This window comes from Oncorhynchus keta, unplaced genomic scaffold (assembly GCF_023373465.1).
Source record: "Oncorhynchus keta strain PuntledgeMale-10-30-2019 unplaced genomic scaffold, Oket_V2 Un_contig_3299_pilon_pilon, whole genome shotgun sequence".
In the NCBI taxonomy this organism is placed as follows: domain Eukaryota; kingdom Metazoa; phylum Chordata; class Actinopteri; order Salmoniformes; family Salmonidae; genus Oncorhynchus; species Oncorhynchus keta.
Window position 1 is genome coordinate 347,838 of NW_026287180.1, and position 17,465 is coordinate 365,302.

Here is a 17,465-nt window from a genome sequence, read left to right on the forward strand (position 1 = left end):
TACCCTGCCGCCCCGATCATGTGAGACAAAAATATGAAAATGTAATGTGCAATTTTAAAAAGATTTTTATTAATCTACCAAGTATAAAATTGAAATCCTTATTGGCTAAAACAATATTATTCGTCAATTTTTTTAAATGTTATTTCCTCATTATCATGCAGTAGGTAGCCTAGTGGCTAGAGCGTTGGACTTGTAACCGAAAGGTTGCAAGATCGAATCCCCGAGCTGACAAGGTAAAAATCTGTCGTTCTGCCCCTGAACAAGGCAGTTAACCCACCGTTCCTAGGTAGTCATTGTAAATAAGAATGTGTTCTTAACTGACTTGCCTGGTTAAATAAAGGTAAAATAAATACAAATATGAAATACTCGATCACTGTGGGTCAATCATTCACTGTGGGAGGGATTATCAGGGAATGGGTCGGGAAGTTTGAGAGAGTTGGTAGGGTTTCAAACCTGTCAATTAATTATTGGGGGATGGATTTTCAGGGATTAGTGATCTAGTCATTAAAAAAGTTATATAATTCATATAAGATAGGATAAAGTAATCCTTCTCACCCCCCCCCCCCTTAAAAGATTTAGATGCACTATTGTAAAGTGGCTGTTCCACTGGATGTCAAGGTGAATGCACCAATTTGTAAGTCGCTCTGGATAAGAGCGTCTGCTAAATGACTTAAATGTAAATGTAATTCATTGTGGCAAAACAAAACAAATATCCATTCCCCCTGTTAGGAAACAGTGTAGAGTTGCAGGATATGTTTTTTTATACTAACATTTCAGGCGCCCATGGTGATATGTGTGTCACTGATAAACGCCTCCCGATCAGAAGCCCCTAGGCGGGATAATGTGTTGGCATGTCACTGACGACAGACCGCTACTGCCTGCTTGTTGTTGACGGGGGGAAGTTGACTACTTGATAATAACATCGTAACGTCTAAATCAGTAAAAAGGACTTGTTCATCATCTAAGGACAACAGTCAAACAATATCTAGTTACAACGAAAACAATGTGACTACCTAGTAGTCAGTGGCTGTTTTAGTACAAATGTGAGTTGCTGCGTAGGGCTTGATTTAAGCTGCTCAAGACTTGCTGCAGAGCCAATGAATGAGATAAGCTAACTGAGATAAGCTCACTGAGATAAGCTAACTGAACCAACTGAGAGAAACTAACTGAACCAACTGAGAGAAACTAACCGAGAGAAACTAACCGAGAGAAACTAACCGAGAGAAACTAACTGAGAGAAACTAACTGAGAGAAACTAACTGAGAGAAACTAACAGAGAAACTAACAGAGAAACTAACTGAGAGAAACTAACTGAGAGGAGCTAACTGAGAGGAGCTAACTGAGAGAAACTAACTGAACCAACAGAGAAACTAACTGAGCTAACTGAGAGAAACTAACTGAGATAAGCTAACTGAACCAACTGAGAGAAACTAACTGAGAGAAACTAACTGAGAGAAACTAACTGAGAAACTAACTGAACCAACTGAGAGAAACTAACTGAACCAACTGAGAGAAACTAACTGAGAGAAACTAACTGAGCTAACTGAGAGAAACTAACTGAACCAACTGAGAGAAACTAACTGAACCAACTGAGAGAAACTAACTGAACCAACTGAGAGAAACTAACTGAACCAACTGAGAGAAACTAACTGAACCAACTGAGAGAAACTAACTGAACCAACTGAGAGAAACTAACTGAGAAACTGAAGAAGCCAACTGAGAGAAACTAACTGAACCAACTGAGAGAAACCAACTGAGAGAAACCAACTGAGAGAAACTAACTGAACCAACTGAGAGAAACTAACTGAGAGAAACTAACTGAACCAACTGAGAGAAACTAACTGAACCAACTGAGAGAAACTAACTGAACCAACTGAGAGAAACTAACTGAGAGAAACTAACTGAGCCAACTGAGAGAAACTAACTGAACCAACTGAGAGAAACTAACTGAACCAACTGAGAGAAACTAACTGAACCAACTGAGAGAAACTAACTGAGAGAAACTAACTGAACCAACTGAGAGAAACTAACTGAACCAACTGAGAGAAACTAACTGAACCAACTGAGAGAAACTAACTGAACCAACTGAGAGAAACTAACTGAACTAACTGAGAGAAACTAACTGAGAGAAACTAACTGAACCAACTGAGAGAAACTAACTGAACTAACTGAGAGAAACTAACTGAGCTAACTGAACTAGCCTACAGTACGTAGATGCAAGCTGACGTTAGCAACACATAACGGTCGGTCTGGCCAGCCGGTCCAGCACAATTCAACTATACTGTTTTCATCCAACCCCGTCTGGAGGCCTCCAGAAATATCCCTCTCTCTCACACACACAACATCGTCGTGATAATAGTTAGTGACAGTCACTCACGCTCTAGTTTTGAAGAATCGTGCTGTTCTGAGCCTGTCCGGTCGATACTACTGCGTTGCTACAGCTTGTTCGTAGCAACGAGCTGCTGCCCCAACCGACCAATCACAGCTCAGCGGTCCGCCCAGCGCGTCCTACAGCGGCAGGTTTTCATCTGCGTCATAACGCAACTGCATCACCTCGGATCCCCCGGACGCCATGATGGATCTACATCACCTGGCTCGTCGGAGGTTTGGCTGCCTGTCGACATACGGATAATATCTGTCACTTTACTTTCGCCCTTTCAAATAGAACATAGTGACACATTATTTGTTGTTGTAATGGGGTTTATTCTGCAGAATACATTAATATCAAAATGATAGCTTGAACAATGTTTTGAGGCTATATAGTGATTGTTTAAATTTAAAACAAAGCTTATATTTTGGGTTCTGATGGGGTACAACAGTTGAAGTAGTTATATTATTCAAGAATCAATGGTTGCATATCAATTTATAAGTAAACACATTATATAGAAAAAGTAGATTTCCCCTTTAAAGGTTAAACAATGTGGAATCATTAGTGTATAAGTATTTTACCTTTATTTAACTAAGCAAGTCCGTTAGGAACAAATACTTATTGACAATGACGGCCTAGGAACAGTGGGTTAACTGCCTTGTTCAGGGGTGGAACGACAGATTCTCAGCTTGGGGATTCGATCTAGCAACCTTTGTTACTTGCCCAGCGCTCTAACCACTACGCTACCTGCCGCCCCAGTAGGAGAGGGTAAAGGTTCAATTATGTGTTATCATTAGTTTATAAGAAGTCGAAGTGAGAAATGAATGATGTGGAATCATTAGTGTATAAATAACAGAGGTGAGAGGTTAAATGATGTTAAATCATTAGTGAATGTGATACAGCTGTGTAGCTCAATCTACCTGCTTCACTTGGTCAACCTAGCCCTGCCCCTCTTCTCTTATTGGCAACAGAGGAAGGATCCCTAACCTGTGACCTCTGTTTTCCAGTGTGTCCTCTGCTTGGATGCACAGATTTCTCTCAATGGAGATGCTGGAAAAACCCTGTTGTACAAAACATTCTTCAATTCTCTTACAGTATTTCAATCCTTGGGGTCTCAGGCCGCTTTGACTCCAACTCTGTGAGCAATTGTGAAAACGTCTCTACCGGGTCAGAAGACACATTCTGCTCTTCCTTGTAGCCTTGGAAGCTGTAGCTGTGATGGCTAATACTGGACCTGGTAGGAGTGACCCCAGCTCACCAACCATTCCACACCACTTCAATACAGGAACTGGACCTGGTAGGAGTGACCCCAGCTCACCATCCATTCCACACCACTTCAATACAGGAAATGGACCTGGTAGGAGTGACCCCAGCTCACCATCCATTCCATTCCACTTCAATACAGGAACTGGACCTGGTAGGAGTGACCCCAGCTCACCATCCATTCCACACCACTTCAATACAGGAAATGGACCTGGTAGGAGTGACCCCAGCTCACCAACCATTCCACACCACTTCAATACAGGAAATGGACCTGGTAGGAGTGACCCCAGCTCACCATCCATTCCACACCACTTCAATACAGGAAATGGACCTGGTAGGAGTGACCCCAGCTCACCAACCATTCCACACCACTTCAATACAGGAAATGGACCTGGTAGGAGTGACCCCAGCTCACCACCCATTCCACACCACTTCAATACAGGAAATGGACCTGGTAGGAGTGACCCCAGCTCACCATCCATTCCACACCACTTCAATACAGGAAATGGACCTGGTAGGAGTGACCCCAGCTCACCAACCATTCCACACCACTTCAATACAGGAAATGGACCTGGTAGGAGTGACCCCAGCTCACCAACCATTCCATTCCACTTCAATACAGGAACTGGACCTGGTAGGAGGGACCCCAGCTCACCATCCATTCCACACCACTTCAATACAGGAAATGGACCTGGTAGGAGTGACCCCAGCTCACCAACCATTCCACACCACTTCAATACAGGAAATGGACCTGGTAGGAGTGACCCCAGCTCACCATCCATTCCACACCACTTCAATACAGGAAATGGACCTGGTAGGAGTGACCCCAGCTCACCATCCATTCCACACCACTTCAATACAGGAAATGGACCTGGTAGGAGTGACCCCAGCTCACCAACCATTCCACACCACTTCAATACAGGAAATGGACCTGGTAGCTGCATTCTCTAGCTAAGTGAAAGTGAAAAATACAACAAAATATAGCTAGCTCTCTTGATCTCTCGTGCTTCTCCTTCATTTCTGAGGATATGAATTTGTTCAAAACTGTTCAACTGTTGTCTCTCTCTGAGTCAACTACCATATTTCATGCACTGCAATGTAGCTTGCTGTAGTTTATGCTTTCAGTACTACATTCATTCTCTGAAGCATTGATTGGGTGGACACAACGTCAGTTCTTCTTCTTTGTTGGACTTAACCGTTGTTGGCGTCCAATATGCTGCGTTACCGCCACCAACTGAACTATAGTATGAATCCATTACACTTTGTGATACAAAATTGCAAAAGGGAAATGGGGAAATTGGAATAAAAAATAAACATATTTTTAAATACCCAACTAACCCTACACTCATTAAAACCCACCACCTAATTACCGTACTAACTAACCCTACACTCATTAAAACCAACCACCTCATTACCCTACTAACTACCTGACCCTACACTCATTAAAACCCACCATCTCATTACCCAACTAACTAACCCTACACTCATTAAAACCCACCACCTCATTACCCAACTAACTAACCCTACACTCATTAAAACCCACCACCTCATTACCCTACTAACTACCTGACCCTACACTCATTAAAACCCACCACCTCATTACCCTACTAACTAATCCTACACTCATTAAAGCCAACCACCTCATTACCCAACTAACTAACCCTACACTCATTAAAGCCAACCACCTCATTACCCAACTAACTAACCCTACACTCATTAAAGCCAACCACCTCATTACCCAACTAACTACACTCATTAAAGCCAACCACCTCATTACCCAACTAACTAACCCTACACTCATTAAAGCCAACCACCTCATTACCCAACTAACTAACCCTACACTCATTAAAACTTCTTCGGGATCAGTGTCCCTTCCACGGGACGGTTGAGCTAACATAGGTATTGGCAGAAAGTTTAAATTCTTGTTAACCTCTCTGGTACAAGTGGGACGGTAGCGTCCCACTTCGGCAACAGCCAGTGAAATTGCAGGGCGCCAAATTCAAAACAACAGAAATCCCATAGTTAAAATTCCTCCAAGTATTATACACCATTTGAAAGATACACTTCTTGTAAATCCAACCTCTGTGTCCGAATTCAAAAGGCTTTACAGAGAGAGCACACCATGCGATTAGGTCTGCGCCTAGTAACAGAAAACCATACAGCCATTTTCCAGCCGAGGAGAGGGCTCACAAAAGTCAGAAATAGTGATTAAATTAAACACTAACCTTTGATGATCTTCATCAGATAGCACTCATAGGACTTCATGTTACACAATACATGTATGTTATGTTCTATAAAGTTCATATACAAAAATCTCAGTTTACATTGGCGCGTTATGTTCAGAAATGCATTGTCTCTAACAAACATCCTGTTAAAGTGCAGAGAGCCACATCAAATTACAGAAATACTCATAATAAATATTGATCTAAGATACAAGTGTTTATCATACATTTAAAGATAAACTTCTCCTTAATGCAACCGCTGTGTCAGATTTCAAAAAGGTTTTTATGGCGAAAGCACACGGTGTGATTATATTAGGTCAGCACCTAGCCACAAAAACCATACAGTCATTTTCCAGCCAAGGAGAGGGCTCACAAAAGTCAGCAATAGCATTCAAATTAATCACTTACCTTTGGTGATCTTCATCTGGTGGTACTTCCAGGTCTCCATGTTAGACAAATGTTCGATAATGTCCCTCTTTATGTCCAAAAAACTCAGTTTTGTTGGTGCGTTTTAGTTCAGAAATCCAAAGGCACAATGCGCGCTCTCAACATCAAGATGAAAAGTCAAAAAGGTACAATAGAAGTTAGTAGAAACATGTCAAACTATGTTTAAAATCCTAAGGTTGTTTTTGTCATAAATAATATTTCATCCGGATAAAAGCTTTGTCAATAGAAAAGGAGAAACAAGAAAGGCGCAGGACTCATGGCTGGAAATTTCCGCTGGCCTCTCATTGAAAGTGCTGTATCTCCCTCATTTTTCAGAGTAAAAGCCTGAAACAATGCCTAAAGACTGGCCACATGTAGAGGAAGCCATAGATATCGTGAACTGGGTCTTTGTATGGTGGATAGGCTTTCAATGGAAAAACAGCCTTTCAAAATAATAGTTGGATTTCCCTTCAGGTTTTCACCTGCCATATGAGTTCTGTTATCCTCAGACATTAGAAACTTGAGTGTTTTCTATCCAAATCTACTAATTATATGCATATCCTAGCTTCTGGGCCTAAGTAGCAGGCAGTTTAATTTGGGCACGCTTTTCATCAGTTAATCTAAATGCACTGTCCAATTTACAGTAGCAATTACAGTGAAATAATACCATGCTATTGTTAGAGGAGAGTGCACAATTTTGAACATGAAGTTATTAATGAACAAATTAGACTCAAGGGGGCAGTCTTGATACATTTTCAACAGAAATGCAATGGTTCATTGGATCAGTCTTAAACTTTGCACATACACTGCTGCCATCTAGTGGCCAAAATCTTAATTGCACCTGGTCTAGAATAATACATTGTGGCCTTTCTCTTGCATTTCAAAGATGGTACAAAAAAATTCAGTAGAACGGTTATTATCTTTTACCAGATCTATTGTGTTATATTCTCAAACATTCCTTTCACATTTCCACAAACTTCAAAGTGTTTCCTTTCAAATGGTACCAAGAATATGCATATCCTTGCTTCAAGGCCCGAGCTACAGGCAGTTAGATTTGGGTATGTCATTTTACTGTATGTCATTTTAGGTGAAAATTGAAGAATATTCTTAAGAGGTAAAACCCACCACCTCATTACCCTACCAACTAAACCTACACTCATTAAAACCAACCACCTTATTTCACTAATATCTGATCCTACCCCAGGCCAACGACCTGAGAGGACAGACCTTAGTCCACTAGAGAGGACAGACCTTAGTCCACTAGAGAGGACAGACCTTAGTCCACTAGAGAGGACAGACCTTAGTCCACTAGAGAGGACAGACCTTAGTCCACTAGAGAGGACAGACCTTAGTCCACTAGAGAGGACAGACCTTAGTCCACTAGAGAGGACAGACCTTAGTCCACTAGAGAGGACAGACCTTAGTCCGCTAGAGAAGACAGACCTTAGTCCACTAGAGAGGACAGACCTTAGTCCACTAAAGAAGACAGACCTTAGTCCACAAGACAGGACAGACCTTAGTCCACTAAAGAGGACAGACCTTAATCCACTAGAGAGGACAGACCTTAGTCCACGAGAGGACAGACCTTAGTCCACAAGAGAGGACAAACCTTAGTCCACTAGAGGACAGACCATAGTCCACTAGAGAGGACAGACCATAGTCCACTAGAGAGGACAGACCATAGTCCACTAGAGAGGACAGACCTTAGTCCACTAGAGAGGACAGACCTTAGTCCACTAGAGAGGACAGACCTTAGTCCACTAGAGAGGACAGACCTTAGTCCACTAGAGAGGACAGACCTTAGTCCGCTAGAGAAGACAGACCTTAGTCCACTAGAGAGGACAGACCTTAGTCCACTAAAGAAGACAGACCTTAGTCCACAAGACAGGACAGACCTTAGTCCACTAAAGAGGACAGACCTTAATCCACTAGAGAGGACAGACCTTAGTCCACGAGAGGACAGACCTTAGTCCACAAGAGAGGACAGACCTTAGTCCACTAGAGGACAGACCATAGTCCACTAGAGAGGACAGACCATAGTCCACTAGAGAGGACAGACCATAGTCCACTAGAGAGGACAGACCTTAGTCCACTAGAGAGGACAGACCTTAGTCCACTAGAGAGGACAGACCTTAGTCCACTAGAGAGGACAGACCTTAGTCCACTAGAGAGGACAGACCTTAGTCCACTAGAGAGGACAGACCTTAGTCCGCTAGAGAAGACAGACCTTAGTCCACTAGAGAGGACAGACCTTAGTCCACTAAAGAAGACAGACCTTAGTCCACAAGACAGGACAGACCTTAGTCCACTAAAGAGGACAGACCTTAATCCACTAGAGAGGACAGACCTTAGTCCACGAGAGGACAGACCTTAGTCCACAAGAGAGGACAGACCTTAGTCCACTAGAGGACAGACCATAGTCCACTAGAGAGGACAGACCATAGTCCACTAGAGAGGACAGACCTTAGTCCACTAGAAAGGACAGACCTTAGTCCACTAGAGAGGACAGAACGTAGTCCACTACTTTAACCCTATCTGATACTTCCTCAGGCCAACGACCTGAAAAGACGGGACACTACCACTCAACACACCTCTTCTGAAGTCAAATCTACTACCCCCAAGTTCTTCTCTGCAGCTGCCACCACAACATCTATCTTCTGTGACCTATGTTCCATCTCTGCGGTACAGTTGATAAACATTGATATTAATGCTAAGAAGCCAACCTTACTGAAGCATGCAGTACCAGTCAAAAGTTTGGACACACCTACTCATTCACTCATTCGTATTATTGGCCAAAGTGCAATCATTGGAAAACTAACTGGACATCTACGATTTAGACTATCCTACCAACGGGACATTAAAAACAATAATATTTTATGTTGCACCAAGACGTGGCTGAACAACAACATCAAATCAAATCAAATCAAATGTTATTTGTCACATACACATGGTTAGCAGATGTTAATGTGAGTGTAGCGAAATGCTTGTGCTTCTAGTTCCGACAATGCAGTAATAACCAACAAGTAATCTAACTAACAATTCCAAAACTACTGTCTTATACACAGTGTAAGGGGATAAAGAATATGGATCATATAGAGCTGGCTGGCTTCTCCGTGCATCGGTAGGACAGAACAGCTTCGTCTGGTAAGATGAGGGAGGGGTATATCTATTTGTCAATAACTGCTAGTGTGCGATGCCTAATATTAAAGAAGTCTCGAGGTATTGCTCGCCTGAGGTAGAATACCTTATGATAAGCTGTAGACCACACAATCTATCAAGAGAGTTCTTATTATTCGTAGCCATCTATTTACCACCACAAACCGATCCTGGCACTAAGACCACACTCAACGAGCTGTATAAGGACATAAGCAAACAAGAAAATGCTCAGAAGCGGTGCTCCTAGTGGCCGGGGACTTTAATGCAGGCAAACTGGAATCCGTTTTACCTCACTACAAAGGGGTTTCCCTTTGTAGTCCGTAATATTTTTCAAGCCCCAACCGACGAGCACCAGAGCCGGTGTAGTAGGATTGAAACCCTTTGCCTGTTTGATGGCTCATCTGAGGGCATAGCAGGATTTCTAATAAGTGCTCAGTGTCCCACTCCTTGAAAGCCGCAGATCTAGCCTTTAGCTCAGTGCGGATGTTGCCTGTAATCCATGGCTTCTGGTTGGGAAGTATACGTAGGGTCACTGTGGGGACGACGTCGTCGATGCACTTATTGATGAAGCCGGTGATTGAGGTGGTGTACTCTTCAATGTCATTGAATGAATCCCGGAACATTCCAGTCTGTACCAGCAAAACACTCCTGTAGTGTAGCATCTACTTCATCCGACCTCTTCTGTGTTGAGGGAGTCACTGGTACTTCCTGCTTTAATTTTTGCTCGTAAGCAGGAATCAGGAGGATAGAATTATGGTCAGATTTGCCAAATGGAGGGTGAGGTGAGAGCTTTGTATGCGTCTCTGTGTGTGGAGTAAAGGTGGTCCAGATTTATTTTCTCCCTGGTTGTACATTTAACATGCTGATGGAAATTTGGTAAAATGAATTTAAGTTTCCCTGCATTAAAGTCCCAGGCCACTAGGAGCGCTGCCTCTGTTTGTTTATGGCGGAATACAGCTCATTCAATGCTGTCTTAGTGCCAGCCTCTGACTGTGGTGTTATGTAAACAGCTACAAAAAATACAGATAAACTCTTTAGGTAGGTTGTGTGGTCTACAGTTTATCATGAGATACTCTACCTCAGGCGTGTCATCTGATGAAGATCATCATATGTTAGTGGTTAATTTGATCTATATTTCTGCTTTTTGTGAATCCTCTCTTTGGCTGGAAAGATGGCTGTGTTTTTCTGTGACTCTGACCTAACATAATCATTTGGTTTGCTTTCGTCGTAAAGCCTTTTTGAAATCGGACACTGTGGCTGGATTTACAACAAGTTTATCTTTAAAATGGTGTTAAATACATGTATTTTTGAGGAATTTTAATTATGGGATTTCTGTTGTTTTGAATTTGGCGCCCTGCAATTTCACTGGCTGTTGAAGAGGTGGGACGCTACCGTCTCACGTGCCCGAGAAAGGTTAAAGGGAAAAAGGCCAGTCCGTGGTGAGTACTCTGCCAGTCTGTGGTGAGTACTCTGCCAGTCCATGGTGAGTACTCTGCCAGTCCGTGGTGAGTACTCTGCCAGTCTGTGGTGAGTACTCTGCCAGTCCATGGTGAGTACTCTGCCAGTCCGTGGTGAGTACTATGCCAGTCTGTGGTGAGTACTCTGCCAGTCCGTGGTGAGTACTCTGCCAGTCCGTGGTGAGTACTCTGCCAGTCCGTGGTGAGTACTCTGCCAGTCCGTGGTGAGTACTCTGCCAGTCCGTGGTGAGTACTCTGCCAGACCGTGGTGAGTACTCTGCCAGACCGTGGTGAGTACTCTGCCAGTCCGTGGTGAGTAGTCTGCCAGTCCGTGGTGAGTACTCTGCCAGACCGTGGTGAGTACTCTGCCAGACCGTGGTGAGTACTCTGCCAGTCCGTGGTGAGTAGTCTGCCAGTCCGTGGTGAGTACTCTGCCAGACCGTGGTGAGTACTCTGCCAGTACTCTCCGTGGTGAGTACTCTGCCAGACCGTGGTGAGTACTCTGCCAGACCGTGGTGAGTACTCTGCCAGTCCGTGGTGAGTACTCTGCCAGTCCGAGTGAGGCCATGGTGAGTACTCTGCCAGACCGTGGTGAGTACTCTCCGGCCAGACCGTGGTGAGTACTCTGCCAGCCGTGGTGAGTACTCTGCCAGTCCGTGGTGAGTAGTCTGCCAGTCCGTGGTGAGTACTCTGCCAGTCCGTGTGAGTACTCTGCCAGACCGTGGTGAACTCTGCCAGTCCGTGATTTAATAAATGTATTTGATGACGTACTCTGCCATTTAGTACAGTTTTATCTGCCAGACCGTGGTGAAAGAAATACACTGCTCAAAAAAATGAGTACTCTGCCAGAAACCTAAAGTCCGTGGTGAGTAACACATCCTGAGACTCTCTGGGCTGCCAGTCCGTGGTGAGTACTCTGCCAATGTGAGTACTCTGCCACCGTGGTGAGTACTTTCCATTTACCGTGGTGAGTTCTGCCAGACCGTGGTGAGTTTGCCAGTCCGTGGTGAGTACTCTGCCTCTTAGTACTCTGCCATTAAGTACTCTTTCCGTGGTGAGTACTCTGCCAGACCGTGGTGAGTACTCTGCCAATGGTGAGTACTCTGCCACGTGGTGAGTACTCTGCCAGACCGTGGTGAGTACTCTGCCAGTCCGTGGTGAGTACTCTGCCAGACCGTGGTGAGTACTCTGCCAGACCGTGGTGAGTACTCAACCCAGTCCGTGGTGAGTACTCTGCCAGTCCGTGGAGTTTGCCAGTCCGTGGTGAGTACTCTGCCAGACCGTGGTGAGTACTCTGCCAGTCCGTGGTGAGTACTCTGCCAACCGTGGTGAGTACTCTGCCAGACCGTGGTGAGTAGTCTGCCAGTCCGTGGTGAGTACTCTGCCAGACCGTGTGAGTACTCTGCCAGTCCGTTGAGTAAACGTGGTGAGTAAGTCCAAAAGTCCGTGGTGAGTACTCTGCCAGTCCGTGTGAGTACTCTGCCATGTGCCTGTATGACCTCTGCCTACCGCCTGGGCAGTACTCTGCCAGTCCGTGTCTCCTGAGTATCTCCTGCCAGACCTGGTGAGTACTCCTGGCCAGTCCGTGGTGAGTAGTCTGATGTCCCAGAGTACTCTGATTCCAGAACCGCGGGCCAGTGAGTACTCTGCCAGTCCTCTTGAGGAACTGCTGACCGTGGTGAGTACTCTGCCAGTCCGTGGTGAGGTCTCTGCATTGTCCTTGGTGAGTACTCTGCCAACCGTGGTGAGTACTCTGCCAGGGTCTGAGTATCTCATCTCTGGTGAGTACTTGCCAGTCCGTGCAGTGAGTACTCTGCCAGTCCGTGGTGAGTACTCTGCCAGGCTGTGCGAGTACCTGCCAGTCCGTGGTGAGTGCCACCCCACACCATGACTGTCCAAACCAGTCATGCTGGAGGATGTTGCAGGCAACATTATGTACAAAATAAGTTCAAACAACGCAAATAAACACATTCCCCCAGACAATCGGTTTGTCACGCCTGTCACGCCATCTCAGTCCCTTGACATCATACTGCTGCTACATGCCCATCTGTGACGCCTATAGCACAGTGTTTTTGGCGCAAAAGCATAACGCATATATTCCTTTGTCAGGTAATGAAACAAAGCTCAAAAGAACAAACTGTCACCTCTGTTTCACCACGCTCCCCACCGGATCTGGGCAGAGCTCCTCACAACACACCTTCCATTTCACCTCCACAACTCAAACTGCCATCACTCTGTTTGAACTTGACACCAATCTTCCTCGAGTCTGTTTCTCCCGTTTGAGCAGACACATGCACATTTCTGGTCTCCTGGAGGTCATTTTGCAGGGCTCTGGCAGTCTCCTCCTGGCTCTCTCCAATCCTCCTCCCTTGCACAAAGGTCTGGAAATGTTAAACCTTTCAAGCCTGCTGGGTTTTTGCCTCCTGGAGGCCTGCTCCACGTCTCCTGATGTACTGGCCTCTCAACTGGTTCATGCGCCTCCAGGTTGCTCTGCAAGGACACTACGCTGAAGTCATGGAAGCAGAACCTTCTTGTCTTGGTTTTGTATTTGATGTACCCATCCTGGATGGAGCTGCACTCCTGAGCCACTGGTGCTAGCCAAGAAGGTTGTGAAGCAACTGTAGATCTTCATGGTAAAATAGCTGACCACTAAATGATTTGTGAAATATTTAGTACAGTTTTATCTAAAAAGAAATACATTCAAAAATGAAACACTAAAATAACATCATCCTAGAGGAATGAATAGGAACATTATTTTACATTTACATTTAAGTCATTTAGCCTCTTATTATTATTAAATACTTTTTCTTTTAGTTGAATGTGTGTCTTGCAGAAATTGCCTATAATTTCCACCTGGAGGTCTGTCTATTCCATTTGCACAACAGTATGATCCAACTTTGATGTTATGTGTCAATCAATGTTGCTTCTAAGTGGACAGTTTGATTTCACAAGAAGTGATGATTGACTTGAGAGATCTCCTCCCAGACCTGGACTAACATTGTGCCAACTCCTTACAGTCTGTGGTGGATGGAGCGAGACATGATGTCCCAGATGTTTTGATTCAGGTCTGGGGAACGGGCGGGTGTCCATAGCATCAATTTCTTGCAGGAAATATGACATACTCCAGCCACATGATTCATTGTCTGCAGAGCCAAGCACCAGCATATGGTCTCTCCCCTCATCTCTGTACTTAATGGCAGTCAGGCTACCACTGACATACACATGGATGCCAATAAAAACACACACCATGACCCCACCCCAAACCGGTCATGCTGCAGGACCATATCCAGAACTTCTCCCTCTCTCCCCACATTCACGCCTGTCACATGCTCAGTGTGAACCCCTTTCATCTGTGAAGAGCACAGGGCGCCAGTTTTGCCAATATTGGTGTTCTCTGAAAATGCCAAATGCTGCAGAACACATTGTAGTTCCACAGCAGACACATGCACCTCCTGAGGTCATGTTGTGGACCTGGCAGTCCTCCTGCTCCTCCTTGCACTGAACCTGCTGCTGTTGGACGGCCTCCTCCACGTCTCCTGATGTACTCTCTCTCCTGTAGCGCTCCATGCTCTGGACACTACATGACAGACACAGCAAACCTTCTTGTCACACCATGTTGTGCCATCCTGGATGAGCTCACTACATCAATAACTCACCACATGCTACCACTGTTGTGGACCGCCTCATTCAAAATCAAAACTCACCACTGAACCATGGTCTTGGTCACCACCTGCAGAACCACCTCATTGGGGGTGTCTTGCTAATTGCCAATAATTTCCACCTGTTGTCATTCCTGAACAGCATGTGAAATTTATTGTTCAGTGGCTTCCTCATCAACATCAATAACTGATTGACTTGGAGTTACATTGTGTTGTTTAAGTGTTCCCTTAGTTTTTGAGCAGTGTCATACATCAATAACTCACCACTGAACCATGTTGAGGAGCCTCACTCACACATATCAATAAAAACACATGCCATCACCCCACATAGCTGAACCATGTTGTCTCCCTCATCCACATTGCCACCTCCACCCCCCTCTCACTGAACCATAGTTGTGAAAAGACAGAACACATTGTAGTTCCACATCAATAACTCACCACTGAACCATGTTGTGGACCTCATCAACATCAATAACTCACCACTGAACCATGTTGTGGACCTCATCAACATCAATAACTCACCACTGAACCATGCATTCCACATCAATAACTCACCACTGTACCATGTTGTGGACCTCATCAATCAATAACTCACCATCAACATGCATTCACCACTGTACCATGTTGTGGACCTCATCAACATCAATAACTCACCACTGAACCATGTTGTGGACCTCATCAACATCAATAACTCACCACTGAACCATGTTGTGGACCTCATCAACATCAATAACTCACCACTGAACCATGTTGTGGACCTCATCAACATCAATAACTCACCACTGAACCATGTTGTGGACCTCATCAACATCAATAACTCACCACTGAACCATGTTGTGGACCTCATCAACATCAATAACTCACCACTGAACCATGTTGTGGACCTCATCAACACCAACTCACCACTGAACCATGTTGTGGACCTCATCAACATCAATAACTCACCACTGAACCATGTTGTGGACCTCATCAACATCAATAACTCACCACTGAACCATGTTGTGGACCTCATCAACATCAATAACTCACCACTGTACCATGTTGTGGACCTCATCAACATCAATAACTCACCACTGTACCATGTTGTGGACCTCATCAACATCAATAACTCACCACTGAACCATGTTGTGGACCTCATCAACACCAATAACTCACCACTGAACCATGTTCCAATGTGATGCGGAACAATGATGTTTGAAGTAGGCATCGGGTAGACAGGTAGGTAGACAGGCCATAACGTCTCGTTTCTTTAGTTCAGTGTTCATAGCCTGTAGGTAGACAGGCCATAAGGTCTAGTTTCTTTAGTTCAGTGTTCATAGCCTGTAGGTAGACAGGCCATAACGTCTCGTTTCTTTAGTTCAGTGTTCATAGCCTGTAGGTAGACAGGCCATAAGGTCTCGTTTCTTTAGTTCAGTGTTCATAGCCTGTAGGTAGACAGGCCATAAGGTCTCGTTTCTTTAGTTCAGTGTTCATAGCCTGTAGGTAGACAGGCCATAAGGTCTCGTTTCTTTAGTTCAGTGTTCATAGCCTGTAGGTAGACAGGCCATAAGGTCTTGTTTCTTTAGTTCAGTGTTCATAGCCTGTAGGTAGACAGGCCATAAGGTCTTGTTTCTTTAGTTCAGTGTTCATAGCCTGTAGGTAGACAGGCCATAAGGTCTTGTTTCTTTAGTTCAGTGTTCATAGCCTGTAGGTAGACAGGCCATAAGGTCTTGTTTCTTTAGTTCAGTGTTCATAGCCTGTAGGTAGACAGGCCATAAGGTCTCGTTTCTTTAGTTCAGTGTTCATAGCCTGTAGGTAGACAGGCCATAAGGTCTCGTTTCTTTAGTTCAGTGTTCATAGCCTGTAGGTAGACAGGCCATAACGTCTTGTTTCTTTAGTTCAGTGTTCATAGCCTGTAGGTAGACAGGCCATAACGCTCTTGTTTCTTTAGTTCAGTGTTCATAGCCTGTAGGTAGACAGGCCATAAGGTCTTGTTTCTTTAGTTCAGTGTTCATAGCCTGTAGGTAGACAGGCCATAAGGTCTTGTTTCTTTAGTTCAGTGTTCATAGCCTGTAGGTAGACAGGCCATAAGGTCTGTTTCTTTAGTTCAGTGTTCATAGCCTGTAGGTAGACAGGCCATAAGGTCTCGTTTCTTTAGTTCAGTGTTCATAGCCTGTAGGTAGACAGGCCATAAGGTCTTTAGTTCAGTGTTCATAAGGTCTTGTTTCTTTAGTTCAGTGTTCATAGCCTGTAGGTAGACAGGCCATAACGTCTCGTTTCTTTAGTTCAGTGTTCATAGCCTGTAGGTAGACAGGCCATAAGGTCTCGTTTCTTTAGTTCAGTGTTCATAGCCTGTAGGTAGACAGGCCATAACGTCTCGTTTCTTTAGTTCAGTGTTCATAGCCTGTAGGTAGACAGGCCATAACGTCTCGTTTCTTTAGTTCAGTGTTCATAGCCTGTAGGTAGACAGGCCATAAGGTCTCGTTTCTTTAGTTCAGTGTTCATAGCCTGTAGGTAGACAGGCCATAAGGTCTCGTTTCTTTAGTTCAGTGTTCATAGCCTGTAGGGAGGGAAGGAGATGTGTAGAAGTAGGAAGGGAGAGGGAGAGATATGGAAGGGAGGGAGGGATATGGAAGGGAGAGATGGAAAGGAGATAGGGAGAGAGAAAGATATGGAGAGGGAGGGAGAGGTATGGAAGGGAGAGAGAGATATGGAAGGGAGAGAGAGACATATGGAAGGGAGAGAGAGACATATGGAAGGGAGAGAGAGATATGGAAGGGATAGGTAGTGAGGTAGGCTGCTCTTCACTGGGCGGCAGTGGGCGTGGCTGTAGAATGGGTTGCCAGGGAAACGGTGGAGGTGGAGGAAGTGATGGCTCGCGGGGTCTGACACCTGGAACAGGAAGAAGATATGACATCACACAAGGACAGGTTAA

The 17,465-nt window shown here is 44.7% G+C and overlaps 1 protein-coding gene and 1 long non-coding RNA gene across 81 annotated transcripts in view; one reads left to right on the forward strand and one right to left on the reverse strand.

Annotated features, from left to right (window-relative positions):
• Positions 1–5,369, reverse strand: part of mapre3b (microtubule-associated protein, RP/EB family, member 3b) — a 56,614-nt gene extending 51,245 nt beyond the window's left edge. Inside the window, exons 1-4 of one of the 50 annotated variants that reach the window (XM_052507903.1) lie at positions 4,383–4,983; positions 4,263–4,322; positions 3,963–4,022; positions 2,378–3,782 (exon numbers count right to left, since the gene is read on the reverse strand). Coding sequence is in view for 12 of the 50 variants with exons in the window: in XM_052507862.1 (XP_052363822.1) it covers positions 3,529–3,722; positions 3,783–4,575 (987 nt within the window). In the remaining 38 variants the exon portion in view is untranslated. Of the gene's footprint in view, positions 1–2,377 lie in introns of those variants that run through there. The other 49 variants (XM_052507902.1, XM_052507911.1, XM_052507899.1 and 46 more) reach the window with 49 other exon arrangements.
• Positions 5,370–15,710: 10,341 nt separating this feature from the next.
• LOC127923838 (uncharacterized) lies at positions 15,711–17,421 on the forward strand. Of its 31 annotated transcripts, XR_008115748.1 has the most exons (5): positions 15,773–16,413; positions 16,519–16,606; positions 16,658–16,673; positions 16,749–16,800; positions 16,853–17,421. It is a non-coding gene; the product is annotated as an uncharacterized LOC127923838 (long non-coding RNA). The 31 variants fall into 31 exon arrangements; XR_008115742.1 differs by lacking the exon at positions 16,658–16,673 and adding an exon at positions 15,711–15,761 and having other exon boundaries at positions 15,878–16,449; positions 16,503–16,622; positions 16,749–17,421; XR_008115756.1 differs by lacking the exon at positions 16,658–16,673 and having other exon boundaries at positions 15,760–15,877; positions 15,930–16,449; positions 16,503–16,622; positions 16,749–17,421.
• The last annotated feature ends 44 nt before the right edge of the window (positions 17,422–17,465 follow it).